This window comes from Chaetodon auriga, chromosome 15 (assembly GCF_051107435.1).
Source record: "Chaetodon auriga isolate fChaAug3 chromosome 15, fChaAug3.hap1, whole genome shotgun sequence".
In the NCBI taxonomy this organism is placed as follows: Eukaryota; Metazoa; Chordata; class Actinopteri; order Chaetodontiformes; family Chaetodontidae; genus Chaetodon; species Chaetodon auriga.
In genome coordinates, this window is record NC_135088.1 from 15601618 (window position 1) to 15626887 (window position 25270).

Sequence of the window (25270 nt, forward strand, 5' to 3'; positions counted from 1 at the left end):
GAGGGAGGTTTGCCGGAGCCTTGACCTTATTTTACATGTTGAAGTTAATGGAAAGGAACAAGCACTGTCATCACAGTTCCCCCCCTCTGCCTGTGTGTCTCATACAAACACACACATGTACAAATGTGCTCACGCGCTCCCTCTTGCCCTTGCAAATGTCGCTCTAAAATCTCTCCTCTTTCCTTCTCCCAACTACTCCAAGTTATAAAAGTGAAGCTCTTTCTGAATCTCAGCCCTCTAAATGTTCTCAGCGCTATGAGACGTGACTCACTGTGTGTCTCCTCCTGCGACTTGTAGGTGGTGACCTCGGGAAAAAACGGCAGAGGATACCACTACATCCTCGCCAACCTGGTGAGAGCTCGCAACACGAAACAATCCAACACAACTCAGTTAAAAAAAAAAAAAAAAACACTGCTCAGTGTGATGCAATGCAGTGCAAAGAGAGGCAACGCTCTCAGCGGTATAGTCAAACTTCTTGATGTGTAGCGATGATAGACTCACAATTGAGTGTGGTAATTAAACAGAAGAAGAAGCTAATGACGGGCAAGCTGAAGAAGTTTTTAAATGATCTTTATCTTTGCTGCTAATGATCCCTCGCTCCACTACCAGCCACTTGCGCTCTTTGCTCTCAGGGTTTTTCCAACATGAGCCTGGACAGGGTCTTTTCTGGTGGAGCCAACATCACAGGCTTCCAGATCATCAACCCAGACAGCCCCATCGTCCAGCAGTTCCTCCAGCGCTGGGAGCGCCTGGATGAAAGAGAATTTCCAGAAGCCAAAAACACTCCACTGAAGGTCAGTGAGGCATAGCTGCCGATGCTGATTTTATTTTATCTTCAAAGATGCTTTTTCTCACTCTCTCTCCGTCAAGTTTTAAGCTAGAAACTCTGCTGAAACCAGAGAAAATATGTCAATCTGAATGTTTTTCATGTTTCTTAAATAACTTGTCACCTGCTCGTCCTTGAATAGAGGCTGCTTTTCATACTAGTGTAATTTTTATGTCAATCATGATGCGAGGCTTTGATTTTCTTGCTTTTTACATCAGCGGCGCCGCTCTCTGTGTAAGTGCTGCTGCAGACATAATAACCTTGCTGTGATAGCGGCGCAGTGTCGCGTTGGATCTGCATGATGTCAGTGGTGCATCAGGGCTTTCTTGTCGCCTTTGTCTCAGTACACGTCAGCGCTGACCCACGATGCCATCCTTGTGATCGCGGAGGCCTTCCGGTACCTTCGACGCCAGCGAGTGGACGTGTCTCGGAGGGGGAGCGCGGGCGACTGCCTGGCCAACCCCGCCGTGCCCTGGAGCCAAGGCATTGACATCGAGAGAGCTCTGAAAATGGTAGGACTGAGGGCGTCCGCTGTCTCTGCAAACAGCTGTGCTTTCTATTTTATTTATAGTTCAATCCTTGCTTCATCTCACTCTGCACTTCACAAGTTACTGATTCTCACTACAATTCTAAAGTTTCTCTGTTTTTCTCCTTCTTTGTTTCTTGAGATTTCTTGACGTTTCTTGTGTGTCAGGAGCAGGTGTTATCATCCATCTCTTGGTGCCTTGCAGGTCCAAGTACAAGGGATGACAGGAAACATCCAGTTTGACACATTTGGTCGACGGTCTAATTACACAATCGATGTGTACGAGATGAAGACCGGAGGCCCCAGGAGGGTAAGTGAGCACATAGCCTCGGAAACATCTCTCACATTTTAATTAATGTGCGATGAAATATTCTGAGCACGGTTAGCATATGGTAGAGATACCGGTCGTATATGTTTTGAATCTGCTAACATAAATACGGACCAGTTTCAAGCGGCTCTGTGATGTGGATTTTACTTTCTGTTGGCATGTTGGCAGTATATGAGAAGTACAGTTGATTCTGATTTGGACAGAAGCTGCCAGTAGCCCAGTCTTGCAAAGCCAGCCCAAATTGTGTGAGCTTACGTCCCCTCTGAGATTTAAATTTGGAAAACATTCACCAAGAGTCAGTTGAGCCCTGCAGATCGAAGCTAAACCAAACTACAAACTTTTGGGGATTCGTAGTTTAGATGAGGACATGGCTGAAGATGAGGCATTACTGTCCCCCTGCAGGGCCTGTTTATTGCCTCACATTTATTCACAACAGTCAACCATTAAAAGGAACTGTTTCTGAAAGCACTACCATGTGTTTCCAACTTTTAAAATCCGATGTTAAAACCACTGACAGCCCGGTGTGTGGTGCATCTGTCCAGGCAGGTGTCTGAAGGGTTCATACTGATGCCTGAATGAAGCGCGGAGCTGTCAATCACTTGAAATGACATCAAGCAAAGGCCTGCAGAGTCTAGGCAGACAACAACGAGCAAAGAATCATTTGTGTGCTCGCTTTGCAAGACTATATGATATCTTCTGTATGTGTGTTTCTTTAAATGTGACTTTTTAAAGTGAAGTTCAATTTTCAGCATTTTCCTCAAGGAATTCCTCTGACACGGCCTTTAAACCACCATCACAGAAAAACTCTCCATTAAACCTCACTATATTGAAGCTGGAGGTGGGTTAGCAGCTCTTGTCAGGGAGGCTTTACAGCTTCAGTCCCAACAAGTCTTCATGTTTACGTTCCTCTATAACTTACATTTTACTTTACGCTACAGCACGGAGATCTGAGAAATTGATATTTTTGATCATATAGCCCATAAAAACATTTTACTTTCCACTATATTTGAAAGCATCAGCCTAAGACACTGACAGAGAAGAGCTAACAGCACATTTTATCTATAAGCATGGACTTGGCTTGTTAAATGGGCGAGAAACAAACATCAACTGATGAAGAAGTGCACTCGCTCAGAAAAGTCATTTAGCTAGCTAGCTTGATGGCTGTAGCAATTGTCAATGTCTGTTAGTTTAGATGCTGAACGATTATGTAGTTTTCTTCAATACCGCCAACAAAACACTGTCTATCCTCTTATTAGCTCGTAAGCTACAGTTATCAGAACACACATCGATCTGCCCCCTCAGAGACTCGGAGACTAAAAGGTCATTCCTAGGGGCTTATCCCACTATTTTTTCTAATTTCACTTTTACATTGATCACCAGATACTGGGGGTCTCACTGCACCCACACGACCCCTTAGTGCTCTCCGGTAATTTGCCAGGCCAAAGGCAAAAACAATACTGTCTGAAAACACACACACGCAGACCCACAATGCTGTGGTTTGAATAGCTCCCTGACCCTGAACTCTGACAAGGTCCCTGCAAAAGCTGCCACCAAAAGGACGTGGCCCCATACTGTCCACATAGTTCAGCTCACAAGGCAACATACATCACAGCGGCCCGCACATCCAAAGTCAGTGTGAGGCAATCTGCAGTGACAACAGAGTGAGTACTGAGCATCATAGCAACCAGAAGTGGGAGATGCTGACTTCTTCTTGGCTGAATACATCAGAGTGTAGCTGAAATAAACATAATGCAGCTTCTGGAATCATCTCAGGTTCGGCAGACACAGGCCAGTGTTTGTTTTTGTGTTAGATTATACTGTGTGTGCTATGTGTAGTATTAATAGAAAAGTAGAACAACCTACTGCACTGGCTAGATAAGGCACATTTCGAATATTAGGTTTGTCTTGCTGGTATTAATTTTGTCAGTCTTCGAAGGCTCTGTTGGTGCTGCTTTCTTGTTATGTAAGAGAACATTTGCAGAGCCCGGAATAGCTTACGCCTACTCCGCTGAAGTGTAGCCCAGGTGAAGTGAGAAGCACCACTACAGGCTTTTTATAAAATCGTACATCAGGCAAAACCAACACTGTCTCCTGCTTTGCCGATAGAGCCGACCACTTTGCACGGACTTAGAGGCTCTGCTGTAAAAATGTCTTTCTGCTTCTTGTAATAACTGCCAACCTTTGTGTCATTTTCAGATCGGCTACTGGAATGAATACGAAAAATTTGTATATATTATGGATCAGCAGGTCACCAACGAGTCCTCTTCTGTGGAAAACCGAACAATTGTGGTCACTACTATTATGGTACACTCTCAAGCAGGTTTTAAGTGTTTCACCTTAAGATTTCTGCCATTCAAGGTCAAGGTGTCCATTGTTGCAATCTGTCCTGGGAGGGTAGAATTATTTTATTTTGAGTTGCTTTCCATCCACTCACTACATGTTGAAACAGTCGATTCACAAAGAGTGTTTCAACTGTATCCGTGTGGGTGCCAAAGCATTTTGGTTTTTTTATATTACAGTGGGCTGTTGTAGTAGTGACATCACAATAACGGCTTTGGTAATGATAACTATAGAGATAGACACCATCGTATTCACATTGAGTGCATACGTAAGTAAAAATGTTTCCCTCTCATTAAGTAAAGTGTCAGTGACGCTGGGGCAAATCAGCTGTGTCTCACTGGAGACATGAAATGATCTGCGCATCAGGAGGCCATAAACAACCGAAGGCTGCAACCTTTGGCTGTTTATCCCTCTGTTCAAATTCACTTTGGCACTGAATTGTAATGTAAGTATCTCTAAAACCAGTGCTCCCAGTACATGAGGCTCAGTGTGCTAGTTAGACCAGTTGCAGACAGTGATCGCAGATTAATCATCATCAGCCATTTTTAAATGTAAGATAAGGTACGCCTTATCTTACATTTAAAACCATGGCCTCTCGCTCCTTCTGACTTTGCCTATTGTGTTTTCATCTTAGGCAAATTCAGAATGTAATGGTCACACATTCTCATCTCAGTGTCTAGAAACTCATTATCCTCATGACCAGACAGGAAATACAACACTATCCAGAGTGAGGAAGGGAGACAAGAAGAGTAGTGTCATCACATTATTTTCTCACTGCCAGGCATGCCTTTGGTTTGAGTAAAGACGACTATTATTTCAGATACATCACAGCCATGTCATGTTGCTTTTCTTACATTCCATAACTTTAGAATATCATATTTGATCTCACATTTAATGAAAGGTCATCCTGTTATCATAGGGATGCGACGCTTTCATTTTGTCTCGTATAACATTGTACATGACTGCAGAATGGAAGAGAAGGTAAAGAAGGACTAGTTCAAACATCACCGGAGTCAAACTGCTGGATTCTGTGAAAGCATCACGTGAAAGTCCCCTCTGAAGATGACTTCTAATGTAAGTCAAACAACCTCTGAAAAACATGTTCATGCCGTATGACAAAGTAAATCACCATTGTTGAATATCCCCCAGGTGACATTCGGTCATCTAAAGGAGGTTTGATGGCGAACATGTTTTACTTTTTGGAGGAATTACATGAGATTTTATTGAAATACAAGGCACAGACGTGATGTGGAATAGCCAAGCAATATAATCAAGACAACAAGCAGATTATTTTATTGTCATGATGGTAACGAAAGAAAAGAAAATTGAACCATTATCCACTTGATTTGGTCATACAACGACTCTTCTGATGTGGCTCAGCCGTTGTTGCGCTTAGTATTTGTTTGACGATTAAACGCCATGTGTTTGATGTCTTTTATCTCCCTGCTGTCGCTGACGTTTACTTTATGAACTGGAAAAAGTGCTCCATTCAGCTTGTCCTCCTCCTCGTGCCATGCTGATGCAAAGCACATGCAACCCCTGCCTATCGCCCATTTCCACATATTTAGATTGTGGATGAGGTTAGCATGAGGGAGTCCCGGCATCCTGCTTTGCCTCCTTTATATGTGTCAGATGCTTAACTCCCCCTGCTCGGCCCAGTTGGCCTCTTTACTCCTGCAGCGGCCCGCTTTTTTAGTCTGTCCCCCGATAACATGCCTGTAACTGATGCTGTGTAGATCTTTTTTCCCTCTGCTCTGTTTGTGTTTTTTGTTTTCACCCCACGTCTGTTGGTGTGTCACCCTGGCATGCGTGCATGCTTCAATACCAATTAAGGCCTTGTGTGACCCATGAGGTCCGGCCACTGTTGATGTGTGCTGTCTTGACAATGTACTCAAAATTATGTCTAATTAACAGGAAGCTCCATATGTGATGTACAAGAAAAACTATATGCAGATGGATGGGAATGACAGATATGAAGGCTACTGTGTCGATTTAGCTTCTGAAATTGCAAAACATGTGGGGATAAGATATAAGCTGTCAATAGTTCCGGATGGGAAGTACGGAGCCAGAGATCCAGAGACCAAGACGTGGAACGGGATGGTGGGTGAACTGGTTTATGGGGTAAGTGTCAGTCCGCCTGTGTTGCTCATAAGGGGGAAGGGGGTTAAGTGTTCGTCTCTTATCATGTGACCCTCACATTTGTTCAGATTGTTGTAAAGCATAGTAAATGTCTTGAAGTACATTCATAGAGAAGAGAGGTTTTTATGAAACTCACTCAGTCCATTTTCAAACCAAACACATATGATGCAAGATTGTAGTGGTTGTTACTCCGCTGGAGTGAATTGCTGCATGCCAGGATCAGCAGAGGATGAAGCTGTAAAGATGGCAGCAGCTAGTGAAGAAGCGTCCATACAGTAATACCCCAGTGCAGCCATCATGTTGCAGCACATAATTCAAAGATAATGCGGATAGTCAGTCACGTGGAAAAGATCCATTTTAAAAAAATATGTTGCACTTGTGGTCAAGGTGGGCTGAGTGAGTTTTGGAAATCCCTTCTTCCGCCGTGAGGTCGCAGGGACCGGTTTTATCATGCATCTCGTGGCTCCTTCGCACTTGAAGTGGCTTTAACAAGATGATTTGCATCTTTTATGAGGCCTCTGTTGCTGAATGAATAATGCTACGAATCTCACACACGGCAGACTGCAACGTAAGAAAATCTGCATGCAAACAGTGTTTCAGAGGAGGCTTCTCAGTTTGAGACCTGTGGTTTCTGCAGACTGTTTTACAGGCCGCGCTGCTCTCCTGCAACTCTCCCATATCAGCAGCTTCATACAGAAAGAGATGACCCCCCCCCCCACCCAGAAATGGCCATAATAAGGCCTCGGCTATATTTCTGCATCAACGCTGAATGACCTACCATTTTTGGCTGAGACCTCCTCCTGACTTTATCTAAGACATGATTCCTTCGTGTTAGATATTTCCGTAGTTTTAGTTACGACGCCACTCTCCCCTCAGAGTGTCTCACTGCGAGCGTTTGTCACTACAGTGGGATACTAATTGATGAGGCTGTCAGGCGCCGCAGAGGATCTGATGGAGGTGAATTTAACAAGGCGGATTCACATTTCATAGACTGCTTACATAAGCTCCTCCACCTCTGTCTTCCAACCCTCTGCTTGATTCATGGAGGAGATTTGGATCGAGACAAAGACATTAGCCAACACAAATGCTGAGTGACTCATTTTCAAATGGCAGGTTCCCCTCTCGCAGGCGTTATTAGAGGTCTGCTCTTCGGTATATTCTAAGCATTTCACCATGTCCAATCTGTTCTCCATGAATTCACTTTTAAGCTGAGTGCCTGGCCATGTATATGTCATTATAAGACACGTTTGCGTTCATCAGTGTTTCCTTTATTAAATCAATATTTAACACTTTGGTTGGTTATTTGCTCTGTAACACTAACTCCCAGTGTGCCTGTTTCCATTTTCACAGAGAGCTGACATAGCCGTGGCTCCTCTAACTATAACGTTGGTTCGGGAAGAAGTGATAGACTTCTCTAAGCCCTTTATGAGCTTGGGCATCTCCATTATGATTAAGAAGCCTCAAAAGTCCAAGCCTGGGGTGTTTTCCTTCCTGGACCCACTGGCCTATGAGATTTGGATGTGTATAGTTTTTGCCTATATCGGTGTGAGTGTGGTGCTCTTCCTGGTGAGCCGCTTCAGCCCTTATGAGTGGCATCTGGACGAGAACGATGAGGTCAAAGACCCTCAGAGCCCCCCAGACCCTCCAAACGACTTTGGGATTTTTAATAGCCTGTGGTTCTCCCTGGGTGCCTTCATGCAGCAAGGATGCGATATCTCACCAAGGTTGGTTGTTGTGTTCACTCTCCGTCACCTCTCAGTTGTCCTCGTTGTCTCTCTGCATTTTATAGTCCCATATACATACATCTCCACCCTGCCATGGTGCATATAGGTTATTTTGAGCTGTAGTTTTGCTGCTGTCCACCTCACCTCATGCTTCACTTCACCTTACCTTCCTGCCCTCTCTTTCTCTGAAACCTCACTCCGCTGTGCATCCATTTGTTTCAAAACTGCATGCCGGCAGCGATGCTTTGCATCCACAAAATAACTTATATCCACCATGCTGAGGGCTGTAAAATGCACAGGGGTCATTACATTTCATTCAGAGTAGCTGCTTGACTTCTTCATGACTCTTGGAGGGCTACCGTGTTTTTGCTGCATGTTCCATTTTACGGTCATCAACTTGGTGCATATAATGTGTTTTGTACGGGAAAACCATCATCAGCACCTTAACTGCATTACGAATTTTCCCAATACAACGGCCATCCAGCCATCCCCTGTATTCATCCATCCATCTTTCTACGCATCACCGCTGTGGTGTCCCTGACCTCTTCTTCGAGGATTCTTGCCTCTGTCATCCTTTCTTCTGGGACTTAAGAAGATTGTAGAGAAGAAGTTCAAGAGCAATGAGAGAATATTCAAGGAGAGGTTTTCATAGATTTGGATTAGACAGTGATTGGAGTGATTAAAGATGTGCTGCTGGAGAAATGTGTTTTTATATATATATATATATATATATATATATATATATATATTGGGACATTTAGCCTTCTTTAAGGTTTTTTCTTTCCACAGAGAGCAACCCTTTGATTATTGGTATTCATGAAGAAGAAACATCTGATGGATAGGGACAAAATAAAAGTAAAAGATTGTGTCTAAAAATGCACACCTTAACTAACAATGCTAAAAATACACCCCATCATTTAACAAGAGAAATCATGACAAAAAAAATCTGAAGAGTGAAGACAAATGAATGCTTTTAATTTCCTCAATTCTTCATGTAACTATAGTTGGATGACAGTGTAGTTTCTGAATGAGAGCTGGTGAATGATCAGTCACTGTGGGTTCCCATGTGCTCGGCGGGATGTGGGCATGGTAAGTTGTTTGATTGAGATGGATGATAGCTGCAGTTTTGATAGTGCAGGCTTAATATAAGCTCAGATACCAGGTCTATGGTTGAGCTTAACTTGAGTTAATACTACTGTATGAAGAACAGAGGAAGCAGCCTGTGGAAAGCTGGAATTTGCAAGTTTTTAACTTGGCACATAGGCCTGACATAGACCAGCAGCTTCCAGGTCACTTCAGTCAAAAGACGCAGAAATGTATTCCCAGCAATGATAGACTAAAACTTTGCCTCAACTCAAGAATCATCATTGACCTTAATCATCATTCCTGATAATTATCCCAATTATAAACCATTTACAGATACGTTTTTTTTTTTTTTTTCTTCCAAATAAAGTCTGCTCAGAGTAACAACCTGTCTGAAGCTTTGATGATGGAGCCATAGGACACTGTAGGCTTTGATTGCAACTCTGAAGGACAAACAAAATATTTATGCCTTGAAGGTGCCATGATAGCATAAATACATAGATGAGTGATGAAACAATATATTAGGAGAAATCCAGAGCAGTACATCTGCAATGCAGTGATGCGGTGCAAATGGATCCTCGTTTGAAATGAGAAATGTGGGTTCATCTGAGAGCGGCGCATTCAGTGGAATGTGTGTGTGACTGTAGAAGTTGGGGATGGCACCAGAGAGAATAGTCAAATTTGAATATATGAACCCAGAGTTGCACTGCTAGGCAGCGATTTAAAGTCGGAGCCTTCACGCTGATGTGGAAAGTGTGAAGAATTGGTTCAGGACCAGTGAGCAGGATGGGAGTATCTGTGTGATGGAGCGGTTTGGCTCATCACAGCCTGACTTTAGCAGCAGACTCACTGTGCTTTTACTTCAGACTTGTTCTGTCCTCTCTGGTCTAAATTTGTGAGGGAGAGCGTAACATTTTTACAACAGAGGAAGAAGATCAAGTGTCCTAACATATGATAAAAACACACACGATACACACACGCTAGTAGTGCTCAGGCTCAACTTTGAGCCGGTGTAGACCCTGGAATCAACCCAAGTAACCTTGGACAGATTGCAGCGCTCATCACAGGTCTGGCATGATTTTGCAGACTGCTGGGTTTAGGCTGCTGTTGGGCTGAGCATTTTTGGCTACCTGGGATGGTTGCTCACCTGAATTAGCTCCAAAACTAAATGTGGATACAGTTCTATTGAGTTAACGAGGCTTATTATTACTTTCAAAGAATTAATCAGCTGTAAAAGCAGCTACATTGACTTTATGGTAGTTCATTTAAATGAAATTATGCAAGTTAGGGTGGAGCACAAGGGACATTCAGATAATATTGCACTTCTCATGACTTAATGGGCTAACTGGACAATTTCTTAAAATAAGGGTAAAATTCTTCAAATTAAAGAGCGAGGTCTGAGATAAAGCGCTGAGCTGATAAGGTGCCAAACACAGGAGACATGGTGGAAAATGATCCTTCTTCCCCAGCCTGTGTCGATTGGAGCCTGCCGCTCTCATGCCTCTCTGTCTGCTCTGTGTCCTCCTCTCAGGTCTCTGTCGGGGCGTATCGTCGGAGGAGTGTGGTGGTTCTTCACCCTCATCATCATCTCCTCCTACACGGCTAACCTGGCCGCCTTCCTCACCGTGGAGAGGATGGTCTCTCCGATCGAGAGCGCCGAGGACCTGGCCAAGCAGACAGAGATCGCCTATGGGACGTTAGACTCAGGCTCCACTAAGGAGTTCTTTAGGGTGAGTTCTCAGCTGGCCGTCATCCATGCTGTCACTGCACTGTATAACAAGAGTAGCTCCAACACTTGTTAATGTTGGCCCAGAGCTGAAGAAGTCTCTGGAGCTTTGCAGCAGGGTTTGATTTATTACGTGCCAGGTAATAAATCGAATGAATAATCAATAATAGATTGTCTAGAATTGTATTTTTCCCTGATACAGCACTTCCAAATTACTAACACTACAGCTACACATGATTAATTCAGTACATCATGAAACAGTGATACACAGTGTTTTATATTAAGGTATTACTAAAGGAGCAAACAGATAAAAGAAAATTGTGCCCATTTGTTTTGTAAAGTGATTTAAAGGACATTGCTTTGGGATGGATGGCAAAGATGGGCTCAATTTTTCAAGTGTCAGAGCAGAACATCCCAAAACCAAATGATGGTATTAGGATGAGGAGGGGACGCCTGTTACCAGCCTGGTTGCAAATCCATTTTGTCCACAACATTAACTTTGGTTCTCTCCATCACAATCAAGGTTTTTTTTTCCCAGCTCGACACTTTCTGGCAACAGGAGCAATTCTGCTCTGCGGCTGGGACAATTATAGTCCCTCGTCTGACTATCAGTAGAGCCACAAAACTTTGATTAGCGTCACTGCACCTTCACTAATATAGAGATTAATTTCTGTCTCTACTACTCGACAGTGCTGCCCAAGCAAAAGTACTCTCATCAAGAGTGCGCAGATAATAAAAAAAACAGAGAAGTCTTAAAAACTCTCATAATTCAGTCACTTCATGTTGGCCGTTAAGAGAAGCAGGTGACAGATTGTGTGAGCCTGAAGGTCTTTCAGTAAGGAAATCATTTTTCAAACATATGTATCGATTTCTGAAACTCTGCCTCAGATTGTGAGCATGTAGCTCTGCATTAGCCTCTGAATGGCCGCCCACGTCGGATTTGTTCAGCGATTCATAGAGAACGAGGTGAAATGAACCGACAGTTCAGTCTGATTATCAGCCCTCTTCTGTCTATGTGCCTGAAACATGAGAAAAAGAAAAAACTTTCAAGAAGAACTACAATATGCCATTATAATTCCAATTTGTGGGCTTCTGTCACAAAACTTCAATCTCAAAGACCACGTCCCGTTCCTCGGAAATGGAAATGTCATTCACATCCAATGTCCGGCTTTCAGCTGCGTCTATTTTTAGTCCTCCTTGGTCTCTTGGTGTGATTGCTCCGAGTGAGTCTGAGACATTTGATAAATACAAACCCCAGACTTAGATTTGGGAGGGAGAGCAGTGTGTTGGTTTCAGCCTCAGTCCACACAGAGTTTTAAAATCGCATCATACAATCTCTTCGGAGATTTACAGACAGCTTGTGTAAATATGTTGAAATACAGTAAGGGTAGAACAGCATGTTTCTGTCTGTTAGGCTCAGCTATCTGCTCCATTTTACACTCGCTGCTGGCAGCAGAGGACAGGGTCTCTCCGAGCATAATCAAATAAAAGCACGCATAGTTCCCAAGAGACAAGGGGACAATATTTTCACCTCTGGGATGAAATATTCTTATTCTTGTTTGTGCGTGGAGAGGAATGATTTTGCAGGAGCGTGACCGAGCGGAGCCGTTTGTAATGTTTCTGTGACCCGACTCCTTTATAATGCCGCTGGAGCAGAATGGTGTCGTCTGCTGTGCCAAGCTGAACTGAGGTCTAAAAGCATTGAAATGGAGCAATCACCATGATCAGTGTGGAGGAGGTCATCTGTAACTGGCTGTCTCCTGCACTGCAGTGCTTTAAAATATTACTTAGACATATGAAAACTGATCAGGCCGGATTTTATTTAGCATAGAAGATGGCAATCTGCTAAACGTCTGCATGTGGACAAAAGGAAGAGACTGCAGTGGAATTCAAGGAGCTGGTTAACACTGACTGAGATAGATTTAATTCACGGCAGACTTGTAGGAGACACTCTGTTATGACTGCAGGGACGGACAACAGACGTGATATGAAACAGGACACCAAAGCTTGTTGGAGCTGTGTTGTTTGCCAGTTTTACTTTGTTCAAATACCCCTATGTTCACCCTCAAGATGAAAATGAGATCATTATGCGACAAGGTGAGCAATAAGTCCTCAGCAGACTTTTCTTATTAACTCAAGATTATCAAAGGCATGATGGAGTAAACACAGAAGAGATTGTCAGAGATGGGCATATATATGTGCCCTAAAATACTCATTTGACACTTCTGCTGGATGGATGGATGGAAGAAAAAGAGAAATTCACCAAATATATCAAATTGATTATTTCTGAGACTTCCTGATGAATCATCACATTGAAAACGGCTCCATAAGCACCAAGATAATACTTGGCAGGCTGTGATTTGTCAAAGGTGCTCCTTAGGAGATAATTGACAGGCGTGTGGTGACTTCATCCTGACTGACAAATATTCTGCTTTTCTTCCCCCAAACTGGAAATGTCAGCACAGAGGAGCCGTTCTGAGTGACGGTTGCTGAAATGTGGTGATTCAAAGCTAATGATTAATAAGAGCTGTAAATACCCTCTACAGTGAACTTCAAAGAAGGACCATCATATAATCCAGATCATACAGCCTCCTCAATGTGCATGATATATGATGACAACTAACAGGGTCACTTTTCAGACGCTCACTTGTATTTTGTTGTGGTTTTCAGAGATTTAGAGTGTTAGATCAAGTAGATGGAGACTAGAAGCAATGACTAATTAACATGTTATATCTATATATGATGATATATGTTCAGTTTTTGTACAGATTAAAACAAAAAGATACAGAAGTTCATGAGTGAGCTTTAGAGGTGTTCATAGGCAGATTTGGACAGAGCCAGGCTATTTGTTCCCCCTGCTTCCAGTCTTTATGCTATGCTAAGCTAATTGTCTCCTGGCTCTAGAGAGAAAAGAGAGGTAGTTTGAAGCTGTATGCGGTGCTGTTTGGTTACTTTCTATTACAAAATGACAGTGTGTTAGGGATCGTTTTCACTTAAATCACAGCGGTGCCACGCTGTTATTTAGCTACCTCAATTTGTTTGATCTGATCGAGGACATACAGTGAATGAGATTCGATGATGTACTTCATGCATGTTACTAAGACCTACGTGCAGATAAAAATACGATTGCACATGCTTTGTTTGTCCTGTCGTCTCTGTTCTCGAGATGACAGCGTGACGGATGTACACAGAGGGCCGTGAATCACTCTCAGCCCTTCAGTCAGCAGCCGACGGATGAACTGGTAGCTGGAAGAATTTGAGTTTAGACCAGTTTATTTCCAGAATGGATGGCAGAGGCCAGAGGATATGACCTGTTTGTCAGTTTAAAGTCTGCTGTGGTCAGTTGCTATTGATTAAATTGAATTTATTGGATAATTTGTTGGAGAGGTGTGACTCTGACAGCAGGAGGAGTTTTACAGGTATCAACACAGGCCTAGCGACCTGCTCCTGACAAGCATGCATCTTCATCTAACCTGGAAAAGAAAGGCTGTTTTCACACTCTGGTCAGGCCTGTCATCAGCTATTATTGTCATGTTAAGAGTGTTTACATGAACACTCAGCTGAACTGAAATCGTGCATATGTCAAGAATGATTCACTTACTAGCCTGAGCCCACAATCCATTACATCTCCAGTGAATTATTTACACAACACTGCTGTACACACCGCCGAGCCGACATAGTTTGTCAATTCACTCTGATGCTTTTCTTTACTTTTACCTACCCGATGTGATGTGGGACTGACTCACACAAATGAACATGCAAGCTGGATTAAACCAGTCACGCAGACTTGATTCCTCTACATCAAATACTTAAGGAAGTAAATACATACAATACATCATACAACATCATTTCCAGATAAAACTATGACGTGTGCACAAATGAGAGACGTGTTCAGCCATCAATAGATTATAAAATGAAATAAAATGTCATATAAATCCTAAAAAAGTCACATAGATCTGATTTTCTTGAGTCCTGATGGCAGATTGCCAGAGCGATTATGAACCTCTCTCTCACGACCCTAATCACAAACCTGACGAGCAGCCCCGTGAAGACGTGTAGAGATATGAAAAGTTTCAACCCAAAGTTTCCTCTGAGGCGCCTCCTCCCTCACAGCGCTCAGCAGAAGGTCACGTTAGCCCAGTTTAATGCAGCTTCTCTATTTCTTCCCTCTATTGTAGACAGCTGTGTACTCCAGCTCCCCGGTGGCCGGCGATCAGCCTCTCGCTGGCCATTTTTAGCAGCGTACTGAGTGTCAGAGCAGGGCTGTGCTGTGCATGTCTGTAGCTGCTCCAGCTGGCAGCTGACCGGGCCACAGAGGTGAAGACGTCAGTCTCGTAGTAAGCAGGTCAAACGTGTTAAGACGCAGTGCCATTGCAGAGGGAGTCAAACACACTGTCAAGCAACAAATAGCACAAACTGTTTCAGCTGGTGTCTGGCTTATTGTCATGTGGATTCATGAATATCATGACTATGCAATAAGAGCTGCCTGATCATTCATATTTTAACACAGTTGGAACTGCTTGGGTTTATGTTAATGTGGAATATCAAATGGAAGGAAAAAATGATCACCTTTTCAAAAGATGTTTGGAAGCCATGTGGATACTGTAAGTAAAATGATGAAGACAATCAGTGTGCAGCTTCACAACAACAACAAAAAAAGATGTGCTCCATTGTAGAAGTTGTTTTTGGGGATTTGGGATTGGCGGAGATAATCAGGCATGTGGCTCGGCTCACAAAGAACAAGAACAACATGAAAAGAAGAACGAGCAGATGTCGTGTGGTTTCTTTATCTGTGTTTTCTGTAGCTTTTGACAGAAGATGCTGAAAGTGCAGGCGGACTGATGGGATTGCAAATCTCAAAATGCATCTCTTAAGTAAAGTGAAGTTTACTTAATCTCAAAAAAGACAATAACATGTAACATAATTAGAACAACTTATGTAAGATTAAAAAAACGTAACTACCAAGAATATACACATAGATAATATTCTGTATATTCCTTTGAATAATGCAAATCACAGCTAGTTTGCATCTTCTTCAAACTTCCTTCCACCCTTTTCTCTTTCTGTTGCTTTACCATAATATAACACATACATTACATATATATCATATATAGCTAACATTTAACCTATTCAAGAACAACAATCTCAACATAATGTTTGCTTATTAAATATATCAAAATGCCAAAAAACAAAATCTGACTGAACCTTGAGTAACATCTTGTCACCCTGACATGACCTCTAAAACCTCCTCAGCTGACTGAAGACTGCAGCAGGCAGCCGGTGTAGAAAAGGAGCTTTTGGCTGCATTATTGACTTAACATGAGTACACGCTGGTGTGGTGTAGCCATACGAAGCACTACAGTCAGGTGGACTGATGACAGTGTGGATGTGTGGAAGGGCTGATTTGATGTAACTAAAGATGAAACCATGATGATCGTGACTCCAGCTGTGACCTGCTGGTGGGGGCGCAAACTGAGGAGGAGGAGGAGGTCACTTCTGTCTGTTCGTATTGATACCAAACACGGTCTGCGTTTAGCTTCTGCTGAGCTGCCAGATTGTCAGACTTCAGGCTGCTGGCAAAAAGCCCACTACCTCCGCTGCACTGTTTACATGTAAAGGGTAAATCCAGCCAATCCAGCCAATCCAGCGGTCCGCTGCGCTCTGTGTGTTGAAATGTTTAAGCGTGTTGCACTTCTGACCACGCCTCAGTCTGTGACGCTGATGTGATATCATGGGCTGGGACGTGGCCAGGAAGTACAGCAGTTAGGTTCTGTGTGACGCTTTAAAGGTTCAGTTCAACATTTTGGAAAAAATGCTCGTTCACGTCCTCGCAGTGAGGTAGATGAGAAGATTGACACCACTCTCATGTCTGTGCATTAAGTATGGGGCTGGAGCAGGAAGTGCATTAGCTTAGCATAAAGACTGTGTTTCTGTTTGAGCATGGATCGAACTAATGAGATATAACGCGTTAATTAGAGAGCTTTACAGGCCATGCTTCTGAACCTCCAGTCTTTACGCTTCTGAAAAGATATTTTCCTCTCTGCTGGAGAGAGAGTAGTCTAGAGGGTTCTTGGGGGGGGAGAACAGGGGAGCTTTCATTTTTTTCTAATCCTTGATTTATATTTGATTTCATTCATCCCTTGTGAAAATTCTGGGAAAACCAAACAAAACATAGAAATGAAAAAAGATTCTAGAACCACCAACTCAGTTTGGAGAAACAGAAGAGATGCCGGACTTATCAGTGATTTACTATGAATTCTCCGTAGAAGCTGTCTGAGCCTTGCTTATTCATTTTATGGCAGGAATAATTGTTGATTTAGCAGCTATTTATTCCAAAATAGAGTGTTATATTGTGTTATAGTGGTGAGATATTGGCTGGAGGGTATTGTAGTTTATTTGCAGTCACGGATCGAGTAACTGTCACACAGTCCAGCCCCACACTGACATGACAGTGATATCGATCCTTTCCCAAAATGTCAAACTTTTCCTTTTACTCAAACCCACAGCAGCTCATTGTGAATGTTTTATGAAGTGCATAACTGAACTGTTTCTGTCTTCTCTCTGTGTGTCCTCAAATGCAGCGCTCCAAAATAGCAGTTTATGAGAAAATGTGGTCATACATGAAATCAGCTGAGCCCTCAGTCTTTGCCAAGACAACACCAGACGGGGTTTCCCGGGTACGAAAGTCAAAGGGAAAGTTCGCCTTTCTTCTCGAGTCGACTATGAACGAGTACATAGAGCAGCGGAAGCCATGCGACACCATGAAAGTGGGCGGCAACCTCGACTCTAAGGGCTATGGTGTGGCCACACCGAAAGGCTCTGCATTAAGGTGGGTGGGATAATATAACAATATCCTCCATGTTGTTATAGTATTCCACCTACCCTGATGTCTCCTTTTGCCATTCTCTTCTTCTTCTTCTTCTTCACTCCTTAATTCTTCTTTTTTTTCCAAGTGCATCAATGAATGAACAGTATTATCATTTGAATCAACACGTTCAGCCATTTTCTGTTCTGTCCTGTGTATCTGGTTTGTGTCTCTGTTACTTTCTTCTTTCTACTAAGGTTAACGGTATATCAGTCCCCTCTCAGTGAATCCATCTGAATGTCGATGTGCACTGTCACCCTCCCCGACCTTGTTTGTTTTGCTCTTCCCTTCAGCCTCTCCTCCTTCCTGGTCTCTGTGGTGCCCTTTTGCATTGCTTCTAATTCAACTCTGAAATATGTCTCTTTTGCTAGTTAAACTGCTGGTCTGTCAGTTGTGATGAATGTTAAGCTGCATGCTGGATGTTCTTATTTCTAGTTCAATGACAGAATGTCCCCATCCCGCACACTTCAGTTACAAGCAATGTAACCCTCCATGCCACCTCTCTAATATTTAACATTTTCTTTGCTGTAAAAATGCTTCTTACCCTTCCACACCAGTGAAATTCTTTACCAATTTGTCCCTTCCGTGCTCCCCTTATGAACCATTGATATTTATCACTATTTTTTACTAATATTCTATATTAGATTTCTCACGGACCTGTTCATTTTCTTACAAGTTATGTTTTATCGTTTCAAGAAATGCTGTTAACCTGGCAGTGTTAAAACTGAATGAGCAAGGCCTCTTGGACAAATTGAAAAACAAATGGTGGTACGACAAGGGAGAGTGCGGCAGCGGGGGAGGTGACTCTAAGGTCAGCCTCAATGTCACCAAAGTCGGGTATCCTAGAACAGAGTAATCGGCAAGGCTGTCGTCACTGACTGTAGTCTTTTGGGCCTAAATATCTGAAGTTACAGTTAAATATAACTGAATATTTGGTTTATATCGTGCAGATGTGATCAACTGGGAACCCTTTACTTGGCTAATGGAGGAGAAAAAAGCCCAAACATGTGAGATAAACCAAAGTGCGGGAGTAGTCTGGAGATCTGAAAACTGATGATTAAGTGTTTGGTATTGTATTTGTGACAGAGTAGTTGTTTCTATGTTTTTGACCTGTAGTTATGAAAGGCGGAATCTTTGCCTCTGTTTTTTTATATCTACAGGCCAACATGAAAGCTCTGAATCTTCATATGTGGCATTCAGCCTAATGCCAGCAGGATTAAAGCGAAGCTCTAGTCTCGATCAGTACCTCCAAGTTGAACAATGTGAGCACTCTCCAATCTGCCGCCTGGGCGTTAGGGCAGGCACGGGGAACAGCGTTGTCTTGAGGGGACTAAGCATCGCAGGCAAACGTGAGAATTCTAATGACAGAGTGACAACTAACGGTCCAAACTTTTTTGTCCAACATCCTCTCACCGAAATCCAGCGTAAGACTTACAGAAACCTTTGGTTGGTCTTGATCCAAGGCTAGTCAAAGTCTATCCATGGCCACCCTGACCTGGTAAACCCTGCAGTAGTAGAGTGTAAGATATGACCAGGGGCCCCATTTGTACGAGAGGATTTGATTTGAATCTCACATTTGTACTAAGATCGTTTTTTTTCATTGTGTGCATAAAGCTGATGCGCACGTAGCAGTGACTGAGCAAGGATGTGTTCAGACCTTAAAGTGAGACTATGCAACTTTTGCTAAACAGCGGCCACTAGTGGGCTGATGTGGTAAGTACAGGACTCCGGCATGTTGCATTTTCTGTGTGATGACTTCTTTTTTAAATTCATATTAATTATTATTATTGTCTCTTTGTAATAGTAGTAATAGTAGCACAAGTAGAGAAGAGTCATGAGGTCAGTGAACAATTAGGTACCATTAGCCACCATTAGCCACTGGTCATAAACCACCAAGTGAGGCTGTGGCAGCAAACTGAACACTGGAGCAGACCTCATATTTATTGCTTATGAATTAAACCTTTCATTTGTAAGAGGAAGATTGTATTATTTCTTCTTCCAAAAGTCACATAGCCTCACTTTAAATGTCGTGTGAAAACAAAGAAATCAAACTACAGAAGAGCTTAGCTGATAATTGCCGTAAGCCTGTCTTGCTTTTTCACTCTGTGTGCATATAATCTATCCTTACTCTACTATTTCAGAGCCGTGCACATCAGGCTCAGCTCTGCAGAAGAGCTGCAACCTTTTTCCACATCGTCTGAAAAATATTGGCACGGATGAGGACTTTTTTTTTTTTTTTTCAATCAAATCTGTCGTACAATCTTTCTATAAATGAGGCCCCTGATCTTGTGTTTCAGACGCCAGGGCGCAGTAACAGCCCGACTGTGGATCCATCTCTGCCTCTGCTCTTCAGCTTGCACCATGACCACAGTACACTTGGCAAATTGCAAGAGAAGAGACAAGGCAATCTTTGCTGTTATTGACTGGAGTCATCCATTCCTGAGTGAGCAGGATATGGATACTAGTGTTGGGATAACACAAAGAAGCCGTCTCCTCTCGCTGGCAATTTGCCTCGATCCCTAGAAAAAGAGTTAGAAATAGAGTAGATGATCAGTGGGACGTGATCTGACTGCCATGTTTCTTTGTCCTGATTTCACTTTCAGAAATGCATGTGTGGGTAATTTAACAGTGAGATGGAAATATATTGTATGTAACTACCACTGAGAAAATATGACTTAATGTGAAATCAATGAAATATTATCACTGGCCAGCTTATATTTATATCCAGTATAGTAACTTCAATAGAGATGTTTGAATGATTTTATTTCATACATACTAAAACCAAGCAAAACTGGGTGATTTCAAACATGTTCATCCTTGTGGGTAATTTATAGTTTATACTGTATGATGTTTCTTTAATTTGACATCATACAGCATGTGGTTTAAGTCTTCATTTGGCCATGAGAGTCGGTGTTGTGCATGGGTGATTTTGTTTGCTCATGAGTGTTTTCAGATGCTGTTTTCTTGTTTTGCAGACAGACTGAAGGGTTAAGTTCTGATGTGGCTTAAATCAGAGGGAGCAGAGGTTAAGTTGACCCTTACACCCTGACACAGAACAGGTGCAGGGTGTGGACACAATAAAAGAAACACCTGCACGACGTATCAAATCCAATACAGCAATAAACGCTCCCTTTGTGAAGCTTACAGGTCCCATAGGATGCAAGGCAATACTGCAACAACTTAGACTAGTAAAACTGAAATGACAGTAGAGGTGAATCCATACTTCTTTGACACAGTCTCAATGAAAAATAAACATTATTAATGATTAAACTGAACAAACTGCATTGCAGCAGACTGCACAGGTGTTCATGATATTCTGTCCACCCTCTGTGCTTAATCAGCGGATTGGATTCACACTCTTCTCGTTCATCGTTTCGACACAAAATGTGATTAAAATTTGAGATGCTGGCCACAACCAGCCTGAGAAAAAACTAAAATCATGCCTCATAGTGTTTAACCAGGGCAGGTTTTTAAACTCTGACTCTGAGGAGCTTTAATGCTCAAGAGAATCAAGGCACTTTAGATCATGACAAATAAATACTTGTCTGCTTCCTGGAGAACATTACGTGCACATGTCAGACAGGACAGAGGCTGATCTGTTGTACCCAGCGTACTGCTGACTGTGGGACAATAATATGTATTTTTGTAATGTCCAGAACACGAAAAGCCCTGTTTCATCATCATTTTCACTGTATGTTATAGCTTTAAGATTTACGCACTGAACATTACATTACATTTACATTTATTTTTTGTATTATTCAGTTTTTATGCAAACATTATGTAAACTATGAAGCACAGAAAACTGAACAGAGGCTGATAGTAAGCTGTCTTCACAGCTTTACTGTATGTGACTCACTACCCAGTATAATTTGTAGATTTTGGGCTTTAGCTGTGGACCTTCAATCAGCTAACAGTTCACTTTCAGTGTTGCTACAACTCATAATTGACTTGTTTGTTCTTGCTACACTGAATAATTTTTTGCATCCATTTCTAAAATGGTGCTGCAGAAATTCAGTTAGTAGCTGCTGTGGCAGAGCATTATTGTTCCTCTTGGTTTTGGCTTTAATTTGAGCTGTGTGTTACAGAAATGCTCTCCGTTCTCTCTGTAAATGTGTGTAAAATCAGGTGTGAGTTCACCCTGTGTGGCGCTGTGAGCTGCCATGACATCAGAGGTTTGGGACAGCTCACACAGATTTTCTCTCTGACAGTAAATGTCAGGTGGAGTTATTCACCAGCACAGAGCACACTGCGACAGGAGACGCCGCAGAAATACTTAGAGCGATGATTTTACATCTCTGGGACAAAATAATTACAAACCCAAGCTGCTTAGGAAGGGAAACATGTAGTTTTTACTTTTCTCTCTGTTACCCTCATTGAGAGTTTTTAAAAAGTGTTTTTTCTTTTTTTTTATTATTATTATAATTATTATTTTGACCTCGGAAGCCCTTTGGTTTCTCTGTAAGGCTAACAGTCATTTAGCTCTGCACTATTTAAATCCTTTATGACCAAAATGTAATTCAGGGTATTTCAAACACATAAAAGTCTCCAGAGTATAACCAAACATCAAACATATCAACAATCTGTCTCCATGATAACTATCACAGTGTATATGTAGGGCCCTAGCATGTATACAGTGTATGTGTATGGATGGAGTTCTGTTTTTATGTGGGTTTTCCAGATAAGAAAAAATACAGGGAAATATTGTAGTGTCTCTAAGCTGTGATGGCTCACTCCAGTCTGTTATTTAATAGTCCATGGCCACCACCTGGTGGACTGTCAGAGGCCTGGGTCTTTAGCTGATGACCAGCAGATTGTTGCAATTCACCGTATATTCTTGTAGAGCTGAAAAAATGCCGACGTGTTTTGTATAATAACAAGAGAAAAGGCAAGTCATCCTCCCCGAAATGCTGCAGTTATATTTAAGTGACTATGGTTAACCTGAGGAAAACAATTAAGATGAATGACACTGAATCAATGACTGTAGCCACATTTCATTCTGATCATCTTTATTTGTATGACACCTTTCATACAGGAATTGCAGCTCAAACTGCTTTACAAGCGCTTCACATAGAAAAGTCAGAGTGGACATAAAAACAGGGATAAAAAATGAATGTAAAAGAAGATGGAGGATAAAACCCACCTGATAATAATAGTTAAAGGAAGATGGAATAAGGATGAAAATCAAAATAAAGACAAGGCATAACATCAGATGGAGAATAAAACCACAGGGTAATATTAATAAAATTAAGATAAAAGTGGAGTACATAGAATGTGTAAAATCAATTTAAAAGCAATACAGCAAAGCAGTTCAAAACAAAGGTTTCAGGTCTGTATCAGCTAGTTAAAGGCTAATGGAAGGAGATAAGTTTTAAAAACAGTTATTATCAAAAGTGGTTTGTAGCTGCTGGAAACGCCCTTCTTTGTGTGCACTTCATCCTCGTAGCGTCTCTGAAAAGCATCATAAGAAGGACACAGCTCAAGCATCCAAAATGCCTCAATGTCCAAATAAAACAATTACAGATGACTGTGTGCAGGATCGATCCGTGACGTGCAGCGGCCCTTTGGTCGCCAGTTCCTGTTCAGATCGCTCAGTCCTTCCTGCTCCGCTGTGTGTCAGTTACAGTTTGTCGTTGCATTTAAATTCATGCAGCCGAGTCGCTGTTTGTCATCATGACTTTGCCTTTCAAAGCGCTCTGACTGGAGAACAGGACTGCACATCGTCCACTTAACATCACGCATGTCTCCTTAATGGGTTTTTTTTTTTCTTTTTTATAAACAATCAGAAAACACGAGTTGTATTCTATTGGACGTACAGAGAACACAGTGGTGAATACAATATATTTGATGATGTTGAATTACAAACACTGATTCTTTTCTGATAGGAAACAAGCCTGGAAATCTGTCAGTCAAGGACACCGAGCGTAATGTCTTGCAAAACAAAAACCCCAAAGTGTGACTGTCCTCATCCGGGATTTGATTCAGAAAAGAGTGTTGACTCTTACAAGCACATTTTCTTGACCTGGTCTGCCTGGTAATTCTGCAGAAACACCCTTAACGACAGACTGATAACCCAAGATCACTTGATCCATAAGCTTAGAAGCAGGATCTAAATTTGCATTCCTGCTGTCCTGATTGGCACAGATGTCCCACCATGTTGGACACACTGCTTTCATGATTGAAAGGGGAGGTTTTGTGAGACATTAGCCTCTAATTACTGTCAGTGAAATTGAACTGCTGTGTTTTGTCTGTTAGTCAAGAAAGGGTTCCTGTTAGATCCACCTTGCTAAACATGAAAAAAGGCTGCCCATAGCAAAAATGTGCCCTCAGCAATTACTGCCTCTGTTTTCTTTCATTCTGTTAAAGCTATGCAGCAGCTGCTTTATTCTGCAAGTTCAAATGTTTTCTCTTCTTGTGATCAGTGTGTGCCGATTACTCAAAGCGATATAGGTGGGGTCTGGCATGCTAGGGTAGTCATGGATTATGAAAGGTCATATTTATATATATATATATATATACTGTATATATACTGTAGTGTTGCTTGCTGTGATGTGTTGGCCAGGACCCTACTCTATCGCTTTGCACAGTATAAAGTAGTTTAAAAAGTTGAATAACATAAAATAACATAATATAATGTTATTTATGTTATTTCCCACGTGAAGAACTCCTGTAAACCTTGCAGTATTGAAACTCAGTGAACAAGGCATCTTAGACAAGCTGAAAAACAAATGGTGGTACGATAAGGGTGAATGTGGAACCAAGGACTCTGGAAGTAAGGTCAGTCGCTGCAGGTCTTTTTATACTGATTGCAAAATGCATTTTGACCCAACTGTTCATACGCAAACATCTAAAGCACACATTCTCTCAGACATATATGTGAACACCTGCTTGTCTGCCCTCAGAATAACATGTGAAAAACATTAAAAACTAAATATCCTGCACACATAGTCTAATTTCTTTACACTCCGATCATAATCCATTACATTAACATGACTCATTACATGCAGACACTCTCAGATTGTAAAATTGCAGCATGAATACACACTATTTTTTTATCCATACCATAAAATTTTGAGAAGTTGAATCATAGAATTGAAACCATTATACTGCTATTTCGTCATCCAAACCTTTATTGAAATTTAGTTTATTGGTGGTCTTCATCATTTGTATGCAAGCAGCATTAATCAACTCCAAAGCGACCAGCTAGTCAAAGGCATCCTTATTCTGACAAAGTCCAAAGTGACCTTTAAATACCATCTGAGCACCAAGTGGTCAAATGATATTTAATAGTCATGTCTCATAGATGGATTGTCACAGTAAGGAACTTTTTATTTAACGCCTTTAATTAATATAAAGAAGTTTACAAGCCATTTAACTGACTTTAACTGACTTTTTTGAGACATAAAAAGTAGAATTTGCTTCCTTTATGACTCCAAACTGCCCCCCAGGGTAAGAATGCAAATGGTAAAACTCACATAAATTAATTTCAATATCACTGTTTGGCTTTTAATAGCAGCAAAATGGTTCAATTCGCCCTCCACAGCTTGCCACTTTGATTGTACAAATGCAGTGTGTTGAAGTTGAGCAGCTATGATAGTGAATCGAGGGTTTAATCTGTAGACCTGTACGACCACGACCGCCTTCCTCTAGCTGTGGTCTCGTAAAGAGACCATAAAGCAGGATAGATAGCAACTCTGTCTACATTCACCTTCAGAG

The 25270-nt window shown here is 41.9% G+C and overlaps 1 protein-coding gene across 6 annotated transcripts in view; it reads left to right on the top strand.

Moving 5' to 3' along the window:
* Positions 1 to 25270, top strand: part of gria3a (glutamate receptor, ionotropic, AMPA 3a) — a 67618-nt gene that overhangs the window by 39687 nt on the left and 2661 nt on the right. The window contains exons 5-15 of one of the 6 annotated variants that reach the window (XR_013078217.1): positions 298 to 351; positions 633 to 794; positions 1171 to 1338; positions 1558 to 1662; positions 3877 to 3984; positions 5935 to 6141; positions 7510 to 7883; positions 10498 to 10696; positions 17274 to 17521; positions 18254 to 18368; positions 24217 to 24331. Coding sequence is in view for 4 of the 6 variants with exons in the window: in XM_076749821.1 (XP_076605936.1) it covers positions 298 to 351; positions 633 to 794; positions 1171 to 1338; positions 1558 to 1662; positions 3877 to 3984; positions 5935 to 6141; positions 7510 to 7883; positions 10498 to 10696; positions 17274 to 17521; positions 24217 to 24478 (1887 nt within the window). In the remaining 2 variants the exon portion in view is untranslated. Of the gene's footprint in view, positions 1 to 297; positions 352 to 632; positions 795 to 1170; positions 1339 to 1557; positions 1663 to 3876; positions 3985 to 5934; positions 6142 to 7509; positions 7884 to 10497; positions 10697 to 17273; positions 17522 to 18253; positions 18369 to 24216; positions 24631 to 25270 lie in introns of those variants that run through there. The other 5 variants (XM_076749822.1, XM_076749819.1, XM_076749820.1 and 2 more) reach the window with 5 other exon arrangements.